Raw genomic sequence first — 19,154 nt, 5'->3', positions numbered from 1 at the left:
CACTCAGCGCATGCGTGATCTGGAATCTAGAACCCCGCACCACTGAAGGCCTGCTTACCGCAGAAAACAACGATTTACAGACAAAATAAACATTAATGTTTCGTTTGTTTGACTTGAAGCGACAACTAGAAGGATATATATTTATAATTATTATTATATGTATAATCCTGAGTGTCGTCAGAAGAATATGAGCCTATCATAGGCATGAGCTGATAAAACTGAACAGTTGGTTTTAGTGAGTTTGGACTAGTGTCCCTTCCTGTCAGATGAGTTTATTTCAATTTAGTTCAGCTGAATGTCACATGAAAAAAATTGTTTTCTGTGTATTAAGTTAGTGTTCATGTATTAATGCCATGTAGGTGTCTAAAGAATCATTTTATGAATTTATAAAGTATGTCATTGTCTGTGTGGTAAATCTTTTTGTCCTTTTAAAATAAATCCAGTTCAGTTTAATTAATTTAAAACGCCATTGTCCTCAAGGGAAGAAGGTTTGCATCCAGAAACAAGGAAATATGTCAAACACATGTAATACAATATGTGTATTATAATACACAAACAGATATTTGCCACAAAGTAACATATACTACTTCCTTTTTAAAACCAACTTCACAGCTGTGTGTCTTAATACCTTCAAAATCTTAGAGATATTAAGCCTTATTCTCACCACAGAAGTCATGATTTATCCTAAATAGTTGCTTAGGTTGTTATATATTATATATCTTGTAAAATCATATTAAGTGCACTCAAAGAGCAGCCTAACAACACCCCCTACTACTTTTTAAATACCCACATTTTAAAACAGTTACCATAGAAAACACAGAAACATACAAAATTATGAAGTATATGTTAATATTTTTAGACTTATTTCGATTTCACCCACTATTCTCCACTAGAGAAGCCTCTCTATTCCATATTGTACTAATCCAAACATGGAGCGCCACCTTGTGGCCGTTCACTAGTATTATTTTCTGTCCAATTTATTATTATGCCTTGAATGGGTTGTCCTCGCAAATTAATATTATACCCATAAGCCGGACTCAGTCATATTCCAAACTATAGTTTTAAAACCACAATGGTATCAAATAGAGTTTCTGTAGAAGGAAGTATTTTATGTCCAGTTATTTTAATTCTGTTTACCTTTACTTTGAAAAACACTGACCGGAAGCTCCGCTTTTGCTAGCTTCTGCTTTAGCTAGCGTAACGTAGCTTGCGTTAGCTTTAAGCTAGTGTGATAAAGTGAGTTGAAGGTAGGAGGAGATTGTTACTGCTGTTTTTAGAGAGTTCGTCTCAGGTTTTAACAACCAGAAGACGAGTGAAGAAGTGGATATTGTTGCCGAGTACCTGGACACGGTTGTCATCTCTCACATAACAGCCTGTTGGCCTCAAACTTGAGTAGAAATAGCCAGAGTTCAAACTGAATGGCTGAGGGCTCCTCAGGTAACTAGCATGCTGTCGAAAGAACGTGTCCATACAGGGGAAAAACAAGTTCTTAATGTCCAAATTTAACTTAATTGTTCTGTAACGATAGACCGCCTGATCAAACGTGCTTTCTATCGTTTTACACACTCTTTATTTGGTAAATAAGCTCATTTGGTTGCATTAGCTGACGTTAACTTTCAGCTAACATTAGCGAGCTGAAGGCTAACGTGACGTCAGCCTTTAACGTTACTGTCGTCATACTATCCGTAGACATCACGTGATATTGAACTTTGTAAGCCAACGTTACACCTGACCTGTGATCCATTTTTTATGATTGTTAGCTTAGTTATTAATGTTAGTAGCCTGTGCTATAACTGCTGGCTACATAACCCGAGCATGGGTTGTGATTGAGTAGTAAATCAACAGCAAAATGCTGAATTGCTGAGTTATTTTGTTTATTTGTGTTGGTCATACATACATTACGTAAGTTTTAAGACATTATTCTGGGCTCTGGTAGAGATTTATTGGTTGTAGACTGATTTAAAGACACAGTAATTGACTGGTGAATCATGGATCATCATGTTTTCATTCCGTCTTTATAGCATATTTACTGTAGCTGCATTATCATACACAAAGCTTCAGGCTTTTAACATTGTCACTTTCTCTGTTTGCAGACCCACCTGACCTCAATCCAGATGAGGCGTCACACCAAAAACAATATCCGCACAAATCCAGAAGAGGCCGGTCCAGATACACCAATGACAGAAACCTGAATAGTTATGATCCTCCTCAACAATACGGACACTTTCATCAGGGCTTTAAACCCCCATTTAACCACGATAATTCAGATTATGCATCGCATCAGCAGCCTCACTACCAGGGAGAGGATGGAGACAGGAGGCGAGGCAGAGGTAGAGGGAGGAGAGAAGGAAATAGAGGTGTAAATGGCTCCAGTTGCCAAAGAGCCGGAGGTGACTTTGGCCCATATAGTGCTAACAACAGGGGTGCCGGAGGTTTTCATTCTCGGGCACATCTCATGGATGATGGACCTGATGGACGCAGCTGGCGAAGAGAAGATGCAGGCGGGATTCTTCTTCAGGCGGGACAAACCAGCGAAGACCCAGATGCCGGGGCTAAAAGAGCCAGGAAGTTTAGCCAGGAGCAGAGGAGAGGACCACCAACTGAAAAGAGTACTCGCTTAAAAGAGAACAACGCTGCAGGAGAAGGTCAGAGATCAAACGACGCCAAAAGAGAAAACCCCTCTTTAGACATCAGGGAAAGAAGTCAGAGGAGCAGGACAGGTCCAGACTATCAACACGATGATCATCAGAGGAAACATGCCGAGGTAAAACGACGTCAGGGGCCAATTAAACCGCCAAAATTACCACCTCAAGAGGAAACGCATTCAGAGAGGGGGGCCAGTGTGCAGGATGACTCTGGCTATGGCAGATCCTCTCAGGATGCTGCCTGTAAAGCTGGACATGGCTCAGGACGACACACACCCCTTCAGGCCAGAGGAGGGAGAAGAACAACGCATCATCAGAACCAAAGGCCAGGCCAGAGGAGCTGGGACAAGGTGCCAGAGAGCAAGGAGACTCAGACAGGTTAGACGATAACTCCTGTAAACTCATATAGAAAGAGTTGTTTGCTATATTTTTAATATTACGGGACGCCAAGATAACTCTACCACTCACAGTAGACATCTCACGTCATTCGGCGGTATCCAAAATGAATATTGGAGCTGCCTGCTCTTGAGGTTAAAGAATCTTTTCTCAACTCTTCCCTCCACAGGGTGTCTGATCGAACAGCTGTCTGAGGAGAAGTATGAGTGCATGGTTTGCTGTGACGTCATCCGCTGCATGGCCCCGGTGTGGAGCTGCCTGAGCTGCTTCCACGTCTTCCACCTGAACTGCATCAAGAAGTGGGCTCGATCCCCGGCCTCCCAGGCAGACGGTACAACCCTTAAACTACATCACAGCCCTGACTCACACTCCGGCCTCAGTATGGTGGTCTCTGTGAGGCTACGAAACAACGGCGTAATGCATAACGCTGTTGTGTGAATGGACAATAGCTAGACGCTGTGGCCCCATTAACAAAAAGGCTTTGAAGTTCCTGCTGCATCAACAATATATTGTATCACATTGCAGTTTGGAGTCCAGAGGGAATATCTGTTGTTGTCTTTATGGAAAGTTTATACAAACAATATATATTTGTACTAAAACATGCTGTTTCTCAGAATCGGCTGAAGGTTGGCGTTGTCCGGCCTGCCAGAATGTTGCACCGAAACAACCGACCTCCTACACCTGCTTCTGTGGTGAGTGACTGTTTCATTCATGCAATTAAATACATTTTATGAGTAGTGATTAATTAGTTGTCCGGTTGGATAATTGAATGTATAATTTGTTCTTGTGAGACTTCTTTTCTCCCCCGTTTAAAGCAAATCAAGTCTTTCACCGAAAGTGAGTAAAATGAGGTCGTCACTCTTTTTATTCACCTTTTGATTGGCAGGTAAAGTGACAAACCCAGAGTGGCAGCGCACTGAGATCCCCCACAGCTGTGGTGACATGTGTGGGAAGAAAAGAAGCGGAGCGGACTGCAACCACCCCTGTAACATGTGAGCCTTAAAAATCACAGGATTATTAGTATTATTATTAGATGCAATCCTAAAGTCTATAATTTTATCGTAACTGGGAATCTAACTCCACCAATGATACAACAAGAAGTACAATTTTGTGTTTAATATGTTGTGATAATTCCAATGAAGTACAGATTTAGGATGTATTTAAATAGTACAGTCTGTGTATTTAATTCTCCTGAAGAGTATTTTTGTTAAACAGTATTTTCTGTGTCTCCCTTCAGCTTATGTCACCCTGGACCTTGTCCACAATGTCCCGCCTTCATAACGAAATCCTGTATCTGTGGGAAGACCAGGTCCGCTACCTTTGAATCCTATTTGCTCCTCCCTATCTGTGTGTTTATCTGTTTACCCAAAGAGATTGCTTCCTTTTTTGTTATCTGTGGTTTTGACACCATGGTATTGATAGAACTTTATCTTTGCAGTCAACCAATGCGCTGTGGCCAGGGTGCAGCGCTCCGGTGTAACGCGGCGTGTGCTGCCTTACTCAACTGTGCCAAACACACCTGCACCCAGGTGTGCCACAGCGGGGCGTGTCAACCCTGCCAGCTGCAAGTTCAGCAGGGTGAGTCTCACGTTGCCAGCTCCATACAATGTTCTGACAGATAAAAGTTTGTCTTTTGATTTGACCTGGTTTCTCCTGTTTTTATTGTCTTTAGGGTGCTACTGTGGCGTCACCGCTCGTGAAGTCCTGTGCGGCACAGATAAAGACGGATTCGATGGTTCGGGACATTTCTCCTGTCAAAAATTATGCGCGAAGTAAGTCTGACCTCGTGTCACTAATGACGTCCGTCCTCCGTTAGCCTCAGTTGGACAGTTCCCACCACTGCCTCGCACTCCCTTTTCAGGATGCTGAACTGCGAAGCTCACCGGTGCCAGCTGGAGTGCCACCGCGGCCCGTGCCAGCCATGTCCCCGCTCCCCGAGCCTGGTGAAGACGTGTCCCTGCAGTCAGACGCTGCTGGCCAAGCTCCTGGAGCTGGGCTACTCTGAGCGCCGGAGCTGCTCTGATGCCATCCCCTCCTGTGGGAAGACCTGCAACAAGCCCCTGGCCTGTGGCTCCAGCGGTAAGGGAGACGGACAAAGTGTGTGTTTTTCAAAAGATGGCGTCTGCCCGTCGACGTTCCTCAGACTCTCCCACTAGATTCTGAATAATTTCTCATAGCATAGTGGAAGAGATTAATGGAGGGAAGTGAAGCTACCCTCACAAAAGATCTGAAACTGACCAGGTGGAGGATATGAAAACTTGAAAATGTCAAGTAGCAATATTTCGGTATTTGAGATTCCGGGTCAGACATCTTGTTTCGTTTGTCTGCTTTATCTTCATCCGTCCACATTTAAAGACCGTAAAAAGGTTTTATATTTGCTTGTATATGCTGAGGTTGTTCTTTTTCCTCACATCATTTTATTTAGTGTGTTCAGACAGGACGTGCATTATGTTGAGCTCGCATGCGTTGTTCTTACACTTTGTCAGGACTTAAATATCCTTGTTTATTTCAGACACCATCCATCTGTGTGAGAAGATGTGCCATGAGGACAGCTGTGGTCCCTGCTTCCTGACCTCCACTGTCCGATGCAGATGTGGCTCCAAGACCACGGTAGGCAGAAACCTCAGCAGAACGTTTATCATTTATCATCGCTGTCATTGGTTATGCTTTATTTATGATATCAAAGAACTTAAAAAGAATCCTTTGCTCTTCAGGAGGTCCCATGTGCAACGATCCAAAAAGAAGGTGAGATTTAAACACATGTGAGGTCACCATCTACTTACATTGTCTGGTATTTCACCTCTGGCTCTTTCTATTCTAGAAGAGCTCGTCTTCACTTGTGAGAAGCGCTGCAACAAGAAACGCTCCTGCGGCCGACACAAGTGCGGTGAGCTGTGTTGTGTGGTGAGTATCCAGTGACTCTGTTTCAGTGACTCTACGTAGAAGTTAACAAGTTGAAAAATGGCAAAAGAGCTGAAAATATGCTGGTTTTTATACTGCTGAACATCCATTATAAGCACTGTAGGCAAGTTAACCTGACGAATACATACTAAACTAAATTAAAGTCTTACAATCATCACTTTTATGTGAGTTTTTCATGCAAGCTCGACACATCTGGAGATGACACATGCGTCTGATAAAGTGTTTAATACAATGCATCAAAATGGCGATAAAAGTGTTGTCATTGGGGCAGCGCTAAGCTATAGGTGGTGTCACTGATTTCTGTCTGTCCGTCCAGAACGTGGAGCACAAGTGTCCTCTGATCTGCGGCTACAAACTCAACTGTGGCCTCCACCGCTGCCAGGATTCTTGCCACCGTGGAAACTGTGAGCCCTGCTGGCAGTCCAGTGAGTCCTGCAGCTCCAACAGCACTGTATTCATGAGCCAAGTCTCAGAGGAACCACATCCTGCCATTCCAAAAACAATAAAAAAAGTCATTTGACATTGTTGCATAGTTTTTCTGTCCTCTGTGGCGTTATGTCTTGACATTAATGTGCCATGATTTATGACTTGTGTTCCTATGATTCCTTTGTTTTGTAGGTTTTGATGAGCTGGCGTGTCACTGTGGACTCACTGTCTTGTACCCGCCAATCCCCTGTGGCACAAAGCCGCCAGAGTGCAAAAGCATGTGCACGAGAAGACACGAGTGTGACCACCCAGGTGAGATAATAGAAAAAAAGAGCAAACGTTCACACTGCAGTTCTAAACCATGAATGAGAATCCTAACATTTATCTCTCATTTAGTGTTCCACAACTGCCACAGTGAAGACAAGTGTCCGCCTTGCACGTACCTCACTCAGAAATGGTGCATGGGAAAGCACGAGGTAACGTCCCCCGAGCTGCATAACTCGTTTTACTTTCTTTCTATTCCTGTGATTAAAGTATTTCTCTTCGGCCCGCAGCAACGCAGCAACATCGCATGTCATCTGCAAGACATCTCCTGCGGCCTGACGTGTAACAAAACGCTGCCGTGTGAGATGCACCGCTGCCGACGGATCTGCCACCGAAGCGAGTGTTTGGGGGGAGGCAGCTGCTTGCAGCCGTGCGCGCTGCCGCGTCCAGACTGTGGCCACCCGTGCTTCGCTCCCTGTCACAAAGGCAGCAGCTGCCCACGCACCACCTGCAGCGCCAAGGTACACCAGCTGGACTCCCAGCAGCAGAAACATGGGTTGCAAAGTCTGCGCAGATTGTCGTTGGATTCGTGGGTTGTGTTCAGTACAGATGTGTATTCTTTCTGTTCCTGTTAGCCACATGTCGGTGCAAGCTGCTCTAATAGTGTGCAACTGTCATAAATAGTTCACTTGGGATCAAGTAATACCATTTCGGTGGCAGTCCTCCAAACTCAAAAGCTCAACAAACAATGAGAGCTTTCACAGCTGCAGGAATGTCTCACACGAGCAGCACCAAACCACAAAGTGACATATTTGTCTGCTTACAAAAAGCCTGAAGTCGATTCCAGTGCATGTGAAACGCTACCGGTGGGAGTCTGATTCTTCCTTTTCACAGGTCGCTCTACAATGTGACTGCGGTCGAAGAAAGGAAACGGTGGCCTGCACAGAGGCAACCACTTCATACCAGAGGTCGGTTAAACCGTCTCCGTGCTCGGCTGTTTGGATGTTTTTGAATGTGAGTGCGTTTTTTGAAACGTCCCTTGATCCCTCTGTGCCGCCAGGTATGCAGCCATCGCCATGGCCAGTAAACTGTCTGACATGCAGCTCGGTGAGTCGATGGACATCGGCCCGCTCCTCACTAAGAAGGAGCTCAAGCAGACCAGGTATTCAGCAGGGTGTGGCCAACGCCGTTGATGTGGAGTGTTTGAGGAAGCGAGGCATGTTTCTCTGCAGTGGTTTTAGTACAGCCGCGAGGCACGATGCCGTTTTCTTTCAATCAATAATAAAACATTATTTAAATAGTCCTCTGCATAGAAATTGATTTCCTGTTTACTATGAGGGATTACTTTTTGTTTGTGCATTAATATTTAAATCAATCAATCGGAGGCAATATACATCAGCCACTCGGAACTATCCGGTGATTCATAAGAAGCATTTTAAGACGGCAAACAAAGAAAGAAACGAGGAGTGAAACGTGAAGATTTGAGATCTGCCTGTGTGTTTGTGTAACTCATCTGGTTTGTTTTCTCAGGCTTGACTGTGATCAAGAGTGCGCTACCTTGGAGAGAAACAGGCGCTTGGCGGAGGCGTTGCAGATCGACTTATCTTCTGACCCCTTCAACGCCCGCTCTACTTCTGTATACAGCGACAGCCTCAAAGACGATGCCAGGTCCGACTTTTACGCTTCCGTCTGTTTTACCGCCGGCCATCTTGTTTGTTCCCCACGGACAGAAAATACAGACGTTCTTCTGTTCCTCCTCTCTTTTAGGAAAGACCTGAAATTTGTCACCGAGGTAGAAGAGGAGATCAAGAATCTCGTTGAGCTTGCTAATAAGGTAAGATGAGACGATTACAGACAGTTTGATGTGCTCCCTCTGCTGGCTGTGTTGTGAGCCCACTCGTCTCTGTTCTTCCTGCACATTGACAACCTTAACTTATCAACTCTCAATAACGAAGCATCTACTGGTTTTTCATTTGCATAACGACAAATGGCACTTAATTTACCCCGAGGAAACTCATTTCATGTCAGTTCAGATACAACGCTGTGAGGCAGAGCTGGAACAGCCGGAGCAAAACAAGAGCCATCTAAACTCACAACTTGCATTATTTTTATGATCATGATATTTATTTTCTATGTTTCTGGCCTGGTTGTTGTATTTTCAGCTATTTCTGAGCTCGGGTCAATTCTCCATGTGGACCTGCAAGAACCGGCTGTGGTAGCTTGTAGATTTCTGACAGGACGGCGAAGCCTCTTTAGTATCAAGCCAGACTAAATTAGTAGGTTCCTCATGGGGCAGCTAGAAAAATAGTCTCGTTGGATGCATCGAGCCTTACAGGCGTGAGGTTGTCGAGGTCACTGCTGCTCTGGTTTCTGTGCTAAATGTAAAAATGTATTGTTTATGACCAGCAGGATCTCTTTTTGGAACGATGAATCATGGGGGCAGAGTCTGCTTCTGAACGGTTTTATCGTATTTGCTGCATCTGTACTGACTTGATTCTCGCTAGCTTGTGGCAGAGTTTTCCCAAACTCTCCATATCTGGTAGACTAGTATAAAAAGTCAGGTGGAATACGTATGTGGACACCCACGCACATCACACCCATTCCATGTGAATTCATGTGAACTATAACAGCCTCCACTTCTCTGTGAAGGCTCTTCAGATTGTTTCACTTGGCTTTAGGGATTCAGCCACAAGAGCATTTGTCAGACTTTGTGTTTTTCCTTCTTTCCCGTCCTGTTAATTATCTCGCTCTGCCTCAGATCTGCGTTGCATCCAGAGGTCCCGACCTCCCACTTTATTCCAGGATAGATTTTTCGATGTATTTGAGTGATGGAAACAGTAACTCCCAGTGTAGCTGGAGGGCAGCGGGAAGCAGCTTTTGAAATGCTTTTCTGTATGAACTCCTAATGCTCGTGCGGTGCTGGTGTTTGCAGGGAAAACAGCCGAAGAGGAGCCACTGTTTCCCCCCCATGAACAGAGAGCACCGCAAGATCATCCACGAGCTGGCCGAGGTTTACACCGTGGAGAGCGTGAGCTACGACAGCGAGCCCAAACGCAACGTGGTCATCACAGCCCAAAAGTGAGACTCTATTCAAACGGTAATAATACAAAAAATTAGAAAATGTTGGCTGTGGATTTGAAGAATTTGTGTCTGTTGTTAATTTTCTCAGGGGGAAGTCCGCCTGTCCAAACTCAACCCTGACATCACTGATAGAGAGAGAGACGTTTGCGAGGGCCCCTCCCCCCATCGCTCACATCAAACAGCACAGCAGCAAGTAGGTCTTCCTCTTTGGACTGTTTGCTCTTGTTGTTAATGTTAGATTTCACATTTAACCGTCTGCTTATGACTCTTTTTCCTCTTGATTCTCCTCTCAGGGCCGCCAGCGGAGGCACCTGGTCGAAGATGGTTAAAGAAGAGCCTGTGATAGATTATTTTGATGTCCAGGACTGAAATGAGGCCAAAATATTAATCAGAAGAAACCTCAGGATCTACTCATGAACATCAATCTGCCAAAACGTCTGAATCACCTTATTTCATTTGTGGCTTCATAATCAAATAGTTAAGTTTGGGAACACCCGCTTGTTTTATCTTGGAGGAGGAGAAGGAGTTGAATTTCGATATTAATTAAAGTTGATTGAGCTCTGCACGGATCATTTTGAAAAGCTTCTGAGTGTTTTTTGTTTGCCTCCTTTGTGTGCAGCCGGTTCCTCAGTGAACCCAACTTAATAAAAAGTAAATTCTTCCTCATTTAAAGGACACAATTGTCTAATTTAATGCGCCGGCTTCAATATTCAATCACTCATAAAACGAGCTCACGACTCAACAGTAGATGCTTCTTCAGGTTGAGCTGGAGAACATTTCCAGCAGTGGGATATCTGCTGGTGTTGAGCCAAGGCCTCCATAGTGGACCTCTGCTGATTGAGTCTGTGGGTGGGTAGGAGTGGGCTGCACTGCGGTAAGAAGGCTTTGTGTGGAAACACGGCTGTGACCCAGATATTGTGCTGCACTTTCTAAAAAAAAAACTCTTCCTTGGTAAAAACCTCAAGGAATTCAAAGGGGAGGTCAATTTCAGAACTTATTGGACGTGAGGGATTCATAAACGGGGAGGATGCTGGTCAGCGCGATGGTTTTGAACCTGTTCTCTAGCTGATGGACCGCTTCAGTCTGCAGCCCGAGAGGTTAAAAGAGTTTAGATGCTGACACTAATATTCTGACATAGACCTGAAGACGCTCCTGAACTGACCCGTTCTTTTCTTTCTATATATTTTGTGCCATTTTTATGCAAGAACATTGGGCTAAGTTCACCTGCAAGCGATGTTTCAATCGTACAGCCTAAATTGAAAGATTCCAAGTCTATTTTATTTATAGAGCCCATTATCACAAATTTGCCTTAAAGGGTTTTTACCATCTGTACAGCATACAAGACTTTGTCCTTAAGCCCTTAATTTGGAAACCTCACCCAAAAAGAAACTTAAACGGGGGAAAAGCAATAAATATAAAAATGAAAGGAAAGCAATATAGGATGTTTCTCATTTAATACCTCTTATTTAGGAGAACAGTCTTTATATCCCTTTAATCTTGATAATATTTCCATGCTTATTAATATGCATTTTCTCATGGTGTCAGTAAATCTCAGTAGTAGTCCTACATTCACACATTTCATATTCCCCTTTAGATACTACCTTTCTTGATAAAGGGGTTAACTAATAGCTTCATTAATGGTCAATCGATCATTTACTGAAGCTTTTTATATCCGCTATAACCCATTAACAGGAGCTGAATTTGGGTTGCCAGGTTGTGAAATCCCTTTGACTGGTAATCGTCCTTTAAATTTGGTAATAATGAAGAATCTCCAGTTCCTATTCGCTCTTAATATACTTAAATTTACAGAACAATACAAATAAAAAAAACAGCCAAACAAATATAAGCAGACTTAAAGATGTACCTAGCTTGACAATAAATGATATACTATAATGTTATAAATGTTGGTAATCAATTAATAGGTGATTCAGTGTAGCCAAGGGGGACTATTTTTCACAATCTGGCGACCAAATGTCGGCCTATAACTGCTCTATAAATAAATAAAAATATAAAGCAGTTACAACTCGCAACCCCTACATAAAGGGTGCTTTATGAGAAAGTGCCACAGTCCATGTGGTTAGGGAGCTGAAGGTGGTGTAAACAGGTTTTATTCAGAACATCATTGAGGCCTAGAATGAAAAACAAATGTCTTTGTTCTTGCACCGCACATTATAATAATAACCTGTAGTCATCATGTCACAGTCCTTTTGTTAAAGCTTGCGTCGGACAGTATACCCCCCCCCCCTCCAAAAAAAAAAAAAAAACCCTGCTCCTGAGGATAATTTGATGACGCTCCCTGCCACTGGTGATTTTTCATTATATCGACTCTCCAGCAGAGAGATCCGCGCCTGCGCTCATGCTCCCCTTCCGAACGAGGCTTCACCAATCCCGGCTCTGGCTCCATCCCCGACTCGGCGTCCCACAGGCCAGTGCTAATAAGTCGCCTAGCTGTCCAGTAATGGGGAAGTGATCGGAGAGACGCTGCTGTCTTCAAAGAAGAAAAAAAAAAGAAGAAGCCGTGCGAGGAAGTTGAGGAGTCACTGGAAGCTCCGCGCCGCGCTGGACCCGGACACCTCCACGGAGAGAGACACATCCTACAGTTCCTGTTGTTGAGTAGCCTAAAAAAAAAAAAAAAAAAAGAGCGCATAGTGATGGAGAGAAAGGTATGGATGCTACCATTTGTTTTATTGCACATCACTTTGCCTCAGCCGCGCTGCTCCGTATCCGCATCCACCATTAAAACTATTCTTTATCTTATTTTATTTATCCTGTAGGCGCGTTGCCAGCCGGATTAGTGCGCACCGGAGTTTTTTTTTTACCTCGTCTATAGCTGTAATTTACTGTGCATGTCTACAATAAATAAAAGCAGGATTATTCTCCACCCTCACGGTGTATTTAGGATTATTCCGGTGTACAGCTTGCATGGTGCACAATGTATCCGGGAATATTGAGCAGGGAGTGGGATGTGGTTGGGCATATGTAAGGCTACTGTAGCCTGTCTGCATCATCACACAGCTCACTCTATGGTTGGGCATATTTAAGGGGACTGTGTGAGGCTATACTGTCTGCATCCTCACACAGCTCACTGTATATTTAAGGGGACTGTGTGAGGCTACTGTAGCTGTAGTCTGCATCATCACACAGCACATCACTGTATAGTTGCAGCACCTCCACCCCTCCACCTCTCCACCTCTCCACCTCACACCCCTCCCCGTTTTTTCCAGCCGACGCAGACACACCAGCGCGGCTTGTTAACCTTGTCTGGTGTGGGAAACAGACACTTGAGGAGTAATAGACGGGATGCACGGTGAAGCAAGAGAGAGAGAGAGAGAAAGAGAGAGAGAGAGAGAGAGGATCATCCGCTCGCCTCTTTACGCATGCCTTTAATTCATTCGCAGTCTCTCCCCCTTCCTCCCTCCTTCCCTCCTTGATTCAGGGCTCACACAATGATATAATGGTGCTTCACGTTAGTGCCCCCCCCCCCCCTCCTTTAAGTGTGCATGTGTGTTTTGGATCTTGCGGGGAAAGTTTCTGCTGTGGGTGCACAGCAGCAGCAGGAGAGGAATTTTTGGGGTGTTCAGTTAACGCCAGATCTAGTTCTGCTGATCCAGAGGAAAAATGTAGTTTTTAATACTCCAGCTGTAGCCTGCAACATATTCACTTCTGTTGGAGCTACATCTGCTTTATGCACGTAGAGAAGCCACTAAACTCTGGATTAAAGGAATATGTCGACAGTTTTTCTGCAGAGTTTAGCTAGCCTAGTTAGCACAAAGATTGAAAACGGCTAACCTGGCTAACCTCTAGCTAAATCTCACAAACATGTTATATCTCGTAACACAAACCATATACAGTCTATGACAAAAACAAGGTGTAAAACAACACGTCACGTGGCCTTGTATATATATACTGGATTATTTATTGGTCAATGCACCCGGCCATGTTAACTGTTTCCACCTGCTCCTGGTCTTTAGGCAAAGCTAAGCTAACTAGCTGCTAGCTGTAGCTTCATATTTAGCATAGAGACATGAGAGTGCTATCCATCTTCTTGTAACTCTAGGCAAGAAAGGGAAAAGTTACTTTTTACTGTATTAAATTGGAGTGTACAGTTGAGGCCAGATCTACATTTGCTAATACAAATGAAAATGTAGTTTTTATACTCTAGCTGTAGCCTGCAATATATTCACTAGAGTTTAGCTAGCCTTGTTAGCTTAGTTTAGCATAAAGAATGTATGGAAACAGAAAATAGCTAGCCTGGCTAAGTCTCAAGAACATGTTGTTTATCATTTGTGTAATCTGTGTTAATATAAAATATAAAAACAACAAACTATGATGCTATGTGGTGATATGCTGGATTATTAGGCTAATATTTTCCACCTTTTACTTTTTAGGCAAAGCTAAGCTAACCGGCTGCTAGAGGTAGCTTCATATTTAGCATACAGACATGAGAGTGCTATCAGTCTTCTTTACTGTCTTTGGGCAAGAAAGGGAAAAGCTAACTTGTGACTGTATTACATTAGGACAAAGTGTGTTATTGTGCTTGTATTGTCATCTCATTATTCTAGCTCCCAGTGTGAGTCAGTAAAACTTAAAAAGCTTTGGGGAGACTTTAGGATGCCGAAATCTTTTTGATGAGGCCTTCATCCTCGTAAAATGTTCTGTGAATGTGTTGTCGCTGAATTCTTTCCACACTTTAAAGGCCTTCTCAGATGTCCATCTCTCTCTATCTTTCCTGCTCTGGTTTCATGTACAGAACTGTTGCGTTATGGAGCATTTGGTGACTCAGATGCTTGCACCATCACATGCACTTCGGTTTGATGATCTATATGAAACATAAAACACAGACGCTGGCATTTGGGTGCAACATAGAATACTGCATAACCACCTTTATTTCCAAGAAATTGCTGCTTTGTGTTGGCTTTCCATATCCCTTCCTGTATGCAAAGACTTTCTTTCCAGATACAATTTACATTGAATTTCCCTGAAATGGTGCAGGGATGGCCGACCTCTTCTATTCTCGCTGCTCAGTTTTACGTAGTCTGACCAGGAGGCTTTTGAGCTGCTCCGCACTTGTTTTGTGATTGCTTTTATTTTATTTATTGCTTTTGATTTGCTTTTATGTCAAATTATTCTTTGCCGTAGAAGAGAGTGCTTGAACCCTTTCAGCGATACAGGCACACCTCTCTATAAAAACAGGATTAAAATAGCTTAATTAAAATCCACAGTCTTCCCTGACCCAGCTGCTGGCACAGAGATTCCCTTCAGTATAAAGAAAAAGGAGAACAGGCACATTAGTATGCGAGGGGGCCGTCACAGCTCCAGAGGTCTGATGGAGGATCAGAGGATCAGCTCCTTTTACAGTCTGCAGAATGCATGACCTGACTTTTTAAGGAAAGCTGCACAGGACCCCCCCCCCCCCCCCCCTCTCTCTCTCCTCATATATATATATACACCCCACTCACTCTGCTCAGTCATGTTTGAAATTTAGTTTGGGCGACTAATCAAGGTCAATCAATGTCTCGCTGAGTGTTGGAGCTCTGGAGTTTTTCATAAGTTTCCACACTGTTTCTGCACCAGCAGTGAGATTGATGAGACGGGAAAGCTATACAGATCTGGCTTTGTATCAATCAAATGTTCCCCCGGCTTTGTGTTTTGTGTGACTCGCAGGGATAAACGGACAAAGGAGCACTTCCTTTTTTTTTTTGGGCTGGTGAGGAATGTGCTGGCTCAATGGCTGTTTGTTACCCCGGAAACTTACCCGGCTTACAGGGAAACTATTAGTTTCCCGAAATGTTAGGGCTGAAACGAGCAGAGATTAGAGGAATAGTTAACAGCAACACTTTTTGATAATCAAAAATCAAAACGCTGCTGAAATGCGACGATTTGCTGCTTTTTCTTTATCTTACATGATATCTTTTGAGTTTTAGACAGTTTGTCACCTTCAGCTCTGGGAAATTGTGATGGCTGCTTTTCACTTTTATATATATATAATAATCAAAAAAGAGAATCTGCATTATTTATTGATAATGAAAATCCGTTGGAGCCTTGCTAAATATTATTAAAGTTTAATATCATGTCTACCAATATTATATCTAGAGTGCTGCAGACTGTGCTGTATATAGAGGCTGCAGCTCTGGCATATTTTACACAGACAGACATACAGGGCTCTTATAGCCGCAATACTGAAGATAAATTTCATACAATTTCCAACCTATAAACTCCACTTTCACGCAGCCCTCTGAACCTCCACTGAGTCATTTCCTCTGAGAGATTGTAGGTTTTTATGGTCATAAATTTGAGCGCTTTGTAACCTAATTAACATGGCGTCCTCCCTGCCTACCAACAGATTATATCCGTGTTTTTTAATCACTGGTATCCTACCTAAAGCACTATTGCTGGGGTTTTCTTTCAGTTGCATATTACTCCCATTCATAATGTAGAATTGGCCGTCTAATGAGATTGTGCCTTCGACTCAGAGACAAACTGTCTGGGTCCTAATGGTGCTACAGTTCAGCGAGCGGCTGGTTGACCCACTTAGATGTTAACGCTCAATACTGCACCAAATACTGTTGGAGAGCTTCAGTACAACCCAATAAAACACATGCAGTGATAATGTATTATGTGTGCATGTTGATGACGCAGCTGCCACCTTCTCTCTCCGTTTTAAATGCATATTTAATAATATAACAAAATGATTTTAAAGAAACAAATTAAAGTTTAAAATGTATTTCTCTTATCTGGATCAGGTCTTAATGATGATTCCCTGTATCATTGGATTAAAGGCTGCCACCAACAATTATTTTAATTAATTAAGATGATCATTTTCTCAATGAATTAAAACATAAAGTGGAAAGAAATGTCAAAATGATCTCAAGCCCAAGGTGAAGTCTTCAAACAGCTCTTTTTATCTGAACATCAGGCCAGAAATATAATAAATGTAGCATCACGTATACGACAAAGAAAAGCAGCAAATCCTCACATTTAAGAAGCTCGATTAACAAAATAGTTGCTGATTAATTCTCTTTTGATTAATGGAGTATTTGTTTCAGCTTCTTTCCACTTCATTACGAGGCCTTTATGTGTTAGAACAGGGTGCTACCGTCGGATTGAGCACCATTTGTGTGGTTGTTGATTAAACCTTTTTGTTTTTATATTCCACTTCATACCATAAGATACGTGGGAAGTTGTTTAAGGGAACGGATGAAGTGCTTATGATTTTGTTGTGACTGATATGAGCTAAAGGTGCTACTTTATCTGGTTGTCTTTTGTTCTTATTTATTGCGCAGCATCTGTAAACTGTTAGTGTAAGAGTGAGGTGACATATATTGTTGTTGTTGTTTATTGTGTCATCCACATGCAAATGCCCAAACCACACAGTCCCTATAATGGTAATGTACATGGAGATCTTTGACTTTTGCTTCTGTTATATACATTTCTACACGTTAGTTATGAGACAGAATATATATGTTTATTGGTTTAGGTTCATATGAACATACAACATATATGTAAGTACAGTATTAGCTCCTTTGAATGCCCGCTCGTAGTCTATTCGTCGACTAATCGGTCGTTTGGGTCCTGGTCGACTCAGATTTCTGTAGTCCATTAGTCATATTTTTCTAGCTTTTTTTCATGCTGAGAAACATATGAGCACATCTCTGGTAAACACAAGATTTAACGTGGACAAATCGACTAGTCGACGAAAACAAAGAGAATAGAATTTCTTTGTCCCCTATTGGCACCAATTTTTACACCGATTACTCAAGTCAACAAGCTAATCATCCAATTAGAAATAAATGTGTTCAGTCATTTAACAACCATCTGGAGGGAGAAATATTCAGTCTGTTCTCTGTTGAGATTCTTTTTTCATACTCCAAATTTATTTGTATGAGTTGTATTAGTATTGCTGTTACTTTTGTTATGTTCACACATGTTTTTTATTCTTATACACAAAAGAAAAAGAGCAAAGATATGGCATTTTAAATGATCTGTGTTAGGAATTAGAGTCTATAAAGGACATGTAGTGAAACATGAGAGGCACAAACTATGTGAGTGCTTATTGATGATTGTCTCTAATTGCTACCTGGATGGTGTCTTATGATCCTGAGGGAGCGGATCTACTTTTCAACATAACATTTCATTAATTTCCGTCATTCCTTGGCGTGCAGACACCGTAGCAGTTGATTTCCCGGCCACCTCTCTGCCTCCTCTCCGTGTCGGATTTCTCATCTCTTGTGATTTTGCACTGGTCTCCATGCGGCCCTGCACATCTCCAGTCCTGGCCTCGTTCTGTCGGCTCTCTCTCTCATCCTGGAGGTGCAGAAAGATCCGGGCTAATGCAGAGCCTGGATTGCAGAGTAGGAAAGAGGAGAGAGAGAGGGAGAGTGTGTCGCGGTGGAATTACTCTGCCAGTTTTGATTTTTCATCCCGTGGAATTTTATATGGTAGCCGGGGTCAGTTTCATTCATAGTGATTGTTTTTCACTGTATATTTGTGTCAAAGTTGACCCCGTTGACTTCAGTGCTGAGTTAGTTGGGATTTCTTTTTTAGTTTTTACAGTTTCAGCTCCTGTATCAGTTCCTTTGCTCGGTTCACCAGCTGCTGCTGCTGCTGTTTGCTCCAGTTTTGAAGCCGCTGCAGTCGATTGGCTGCTCAGCTTCTTCATAGATTATGTTGTCGTCACGGCTCGCGCAAACAGGAAATGCCCCCAAAGCAGGTAACAGCTTCAGGCCTTGTTCCGGTGTGTGTGTGTGTGTGTGTGTGTGTGTGTGTGTGTGTGTGTGTGTGTGTGTGTGTGTGCGCGCGTGTGTGTGTGTGTGTGTGTGTGTGTTGCTCGTTGCTTGCAGGGGGAAAAAAACTGGGGCTCATTACCGCGGCTCTGCTTTCCATCTGCTCCCACAATGCCTCCTTTTTTTTTTTTTTTTTTTGAGGGAGCAGCCAAGGAGCTGAACCATAAACGCTGTCTGGATAAAGATGCTTTGTCCCAAACAAGCCATGAAATCCGAGGTCTGCAACCCTAAACTCTGCAGCTTCTCACTTCAGGTGCAAAGCACTGCGGCTTTGTGCAAAAAAACATTCCCCTATTTTCCTCGTGGTTTATTGTACCAAATCACTTTTATCCCAAGCTATCAGCAGATGCCCTATTATTCTCAGGCACCAGGGGAGACCTCTCTCTCTCTCTCTCTCTCTCTCTCTCTCTCTCTCTCTCCCCCCCCCCTCTCTCTCTAGGTTCCTCTTCAATACACATGCCAAGCCACAAGAAATGGGCCCTGAAATGTACTTCTCTCCTAATCCCCCCCCCCCCCAGTGAAGGTGCAGGTCTGCATGCCTTTGTGCGGACCCTTTGATGGTTAGCTGATGGGGCCATTGAGTAGCTTTCCGAGAGCTCCGGCCTCAAAGCAGCTTGAGCTTTGGTTTTTGTGTGCA

At 43.2% G+C, this 19,154-nt stretch overlaps 2 protein-coding genes across 2 annotated transcripts in view; both read left to right on the top strand.

The window, feature by feature from the left end:
- The first annotated feature begins 1,209 nt into the window (after positions 1 to 1,209).
- Positions 1,210 to 10,400, top strand: nfx1 (nuclear transcription factor, X-box binding 1). The gene is made up of 23 exons (XM_076080839.1): positions 1,210 to 1,437; positions 2,094 to 3,023; positions 3,211 to 3,372; positions 3,656 to 3,733; positions 3,928 to 4,033; positions 4,279 to 4,350; positions 4,480 to 4,619; positions 4,714 to 4,813; positions 4,903 to 5,120; positions 5,554 to 5,651; positions 5,756 to 5,786; positions 5,863 to 5,945; positions 6,280 to 6,388; positions 6,582 to 6,701; positions 6,786 to 6,865; positions 6,944 to 7,174; positions 7,548 to 7,621; positions 7,714 to 7,815; positions 8,184 to 8,321; positions 8,421 to 8,487; positions 9,586 to 9,731; positions 9,823 to 9,927; positions 10,028 to 10,400. The coding sequence occupies exons 1-23, from the start codon at positions 1,419 to 1,421 to the stop codon at positions 10,101 to 10,103; spliced, it is 3,285 nt and encodes a 1,094-aa protein (XP_075936954.1). The 5' UTR covers positions 1,210 to 1,418; the 3' UTR covers positions 10,104 to 10,400.
- Positions 10,401 to 11,608: 1,208 nt separating this feature from the next.
- Positions 11,609 to 19,154, top strand: part of smarcd3b (SWI/SNF related BAF chromatin remodeling complex subunit D3b) — a 33,206-nt gene continuing 25,660 nt past the window's right edge. Inside the window, exon 1 of the mRNA XM_076080843.1 lies at positions 11,609 to 12,397. Coding sequence (XP_075936958.1) covers positions 12,386 to 12,397 — 12 coding nt within the window. The 5' untranslated portion in view covers positions 11,609 to 12,385. The remainder of the gene's footprint in view (positions 12,398 to 19,154) is intronic.

This window comes from Anarhichas minor, unplaced genomic scaffold, assembly GCF_050575085.1.
Source record: "Anarhichas minor isolate MPS153535 unplaced genomic scaffold, ASM5057508v1 ptg000074l, whole genome shotgun sequence".
Taxonomy (NCBI): Eukaryota; Metazoa; Chordata; class Actinopteri; order Perciformes; family Anarhichadidae; genus Anarhichas; species Anarhichas minor.
This window is presented reverse-complemented; position numbering and strand designations above follow the sequence as displayed.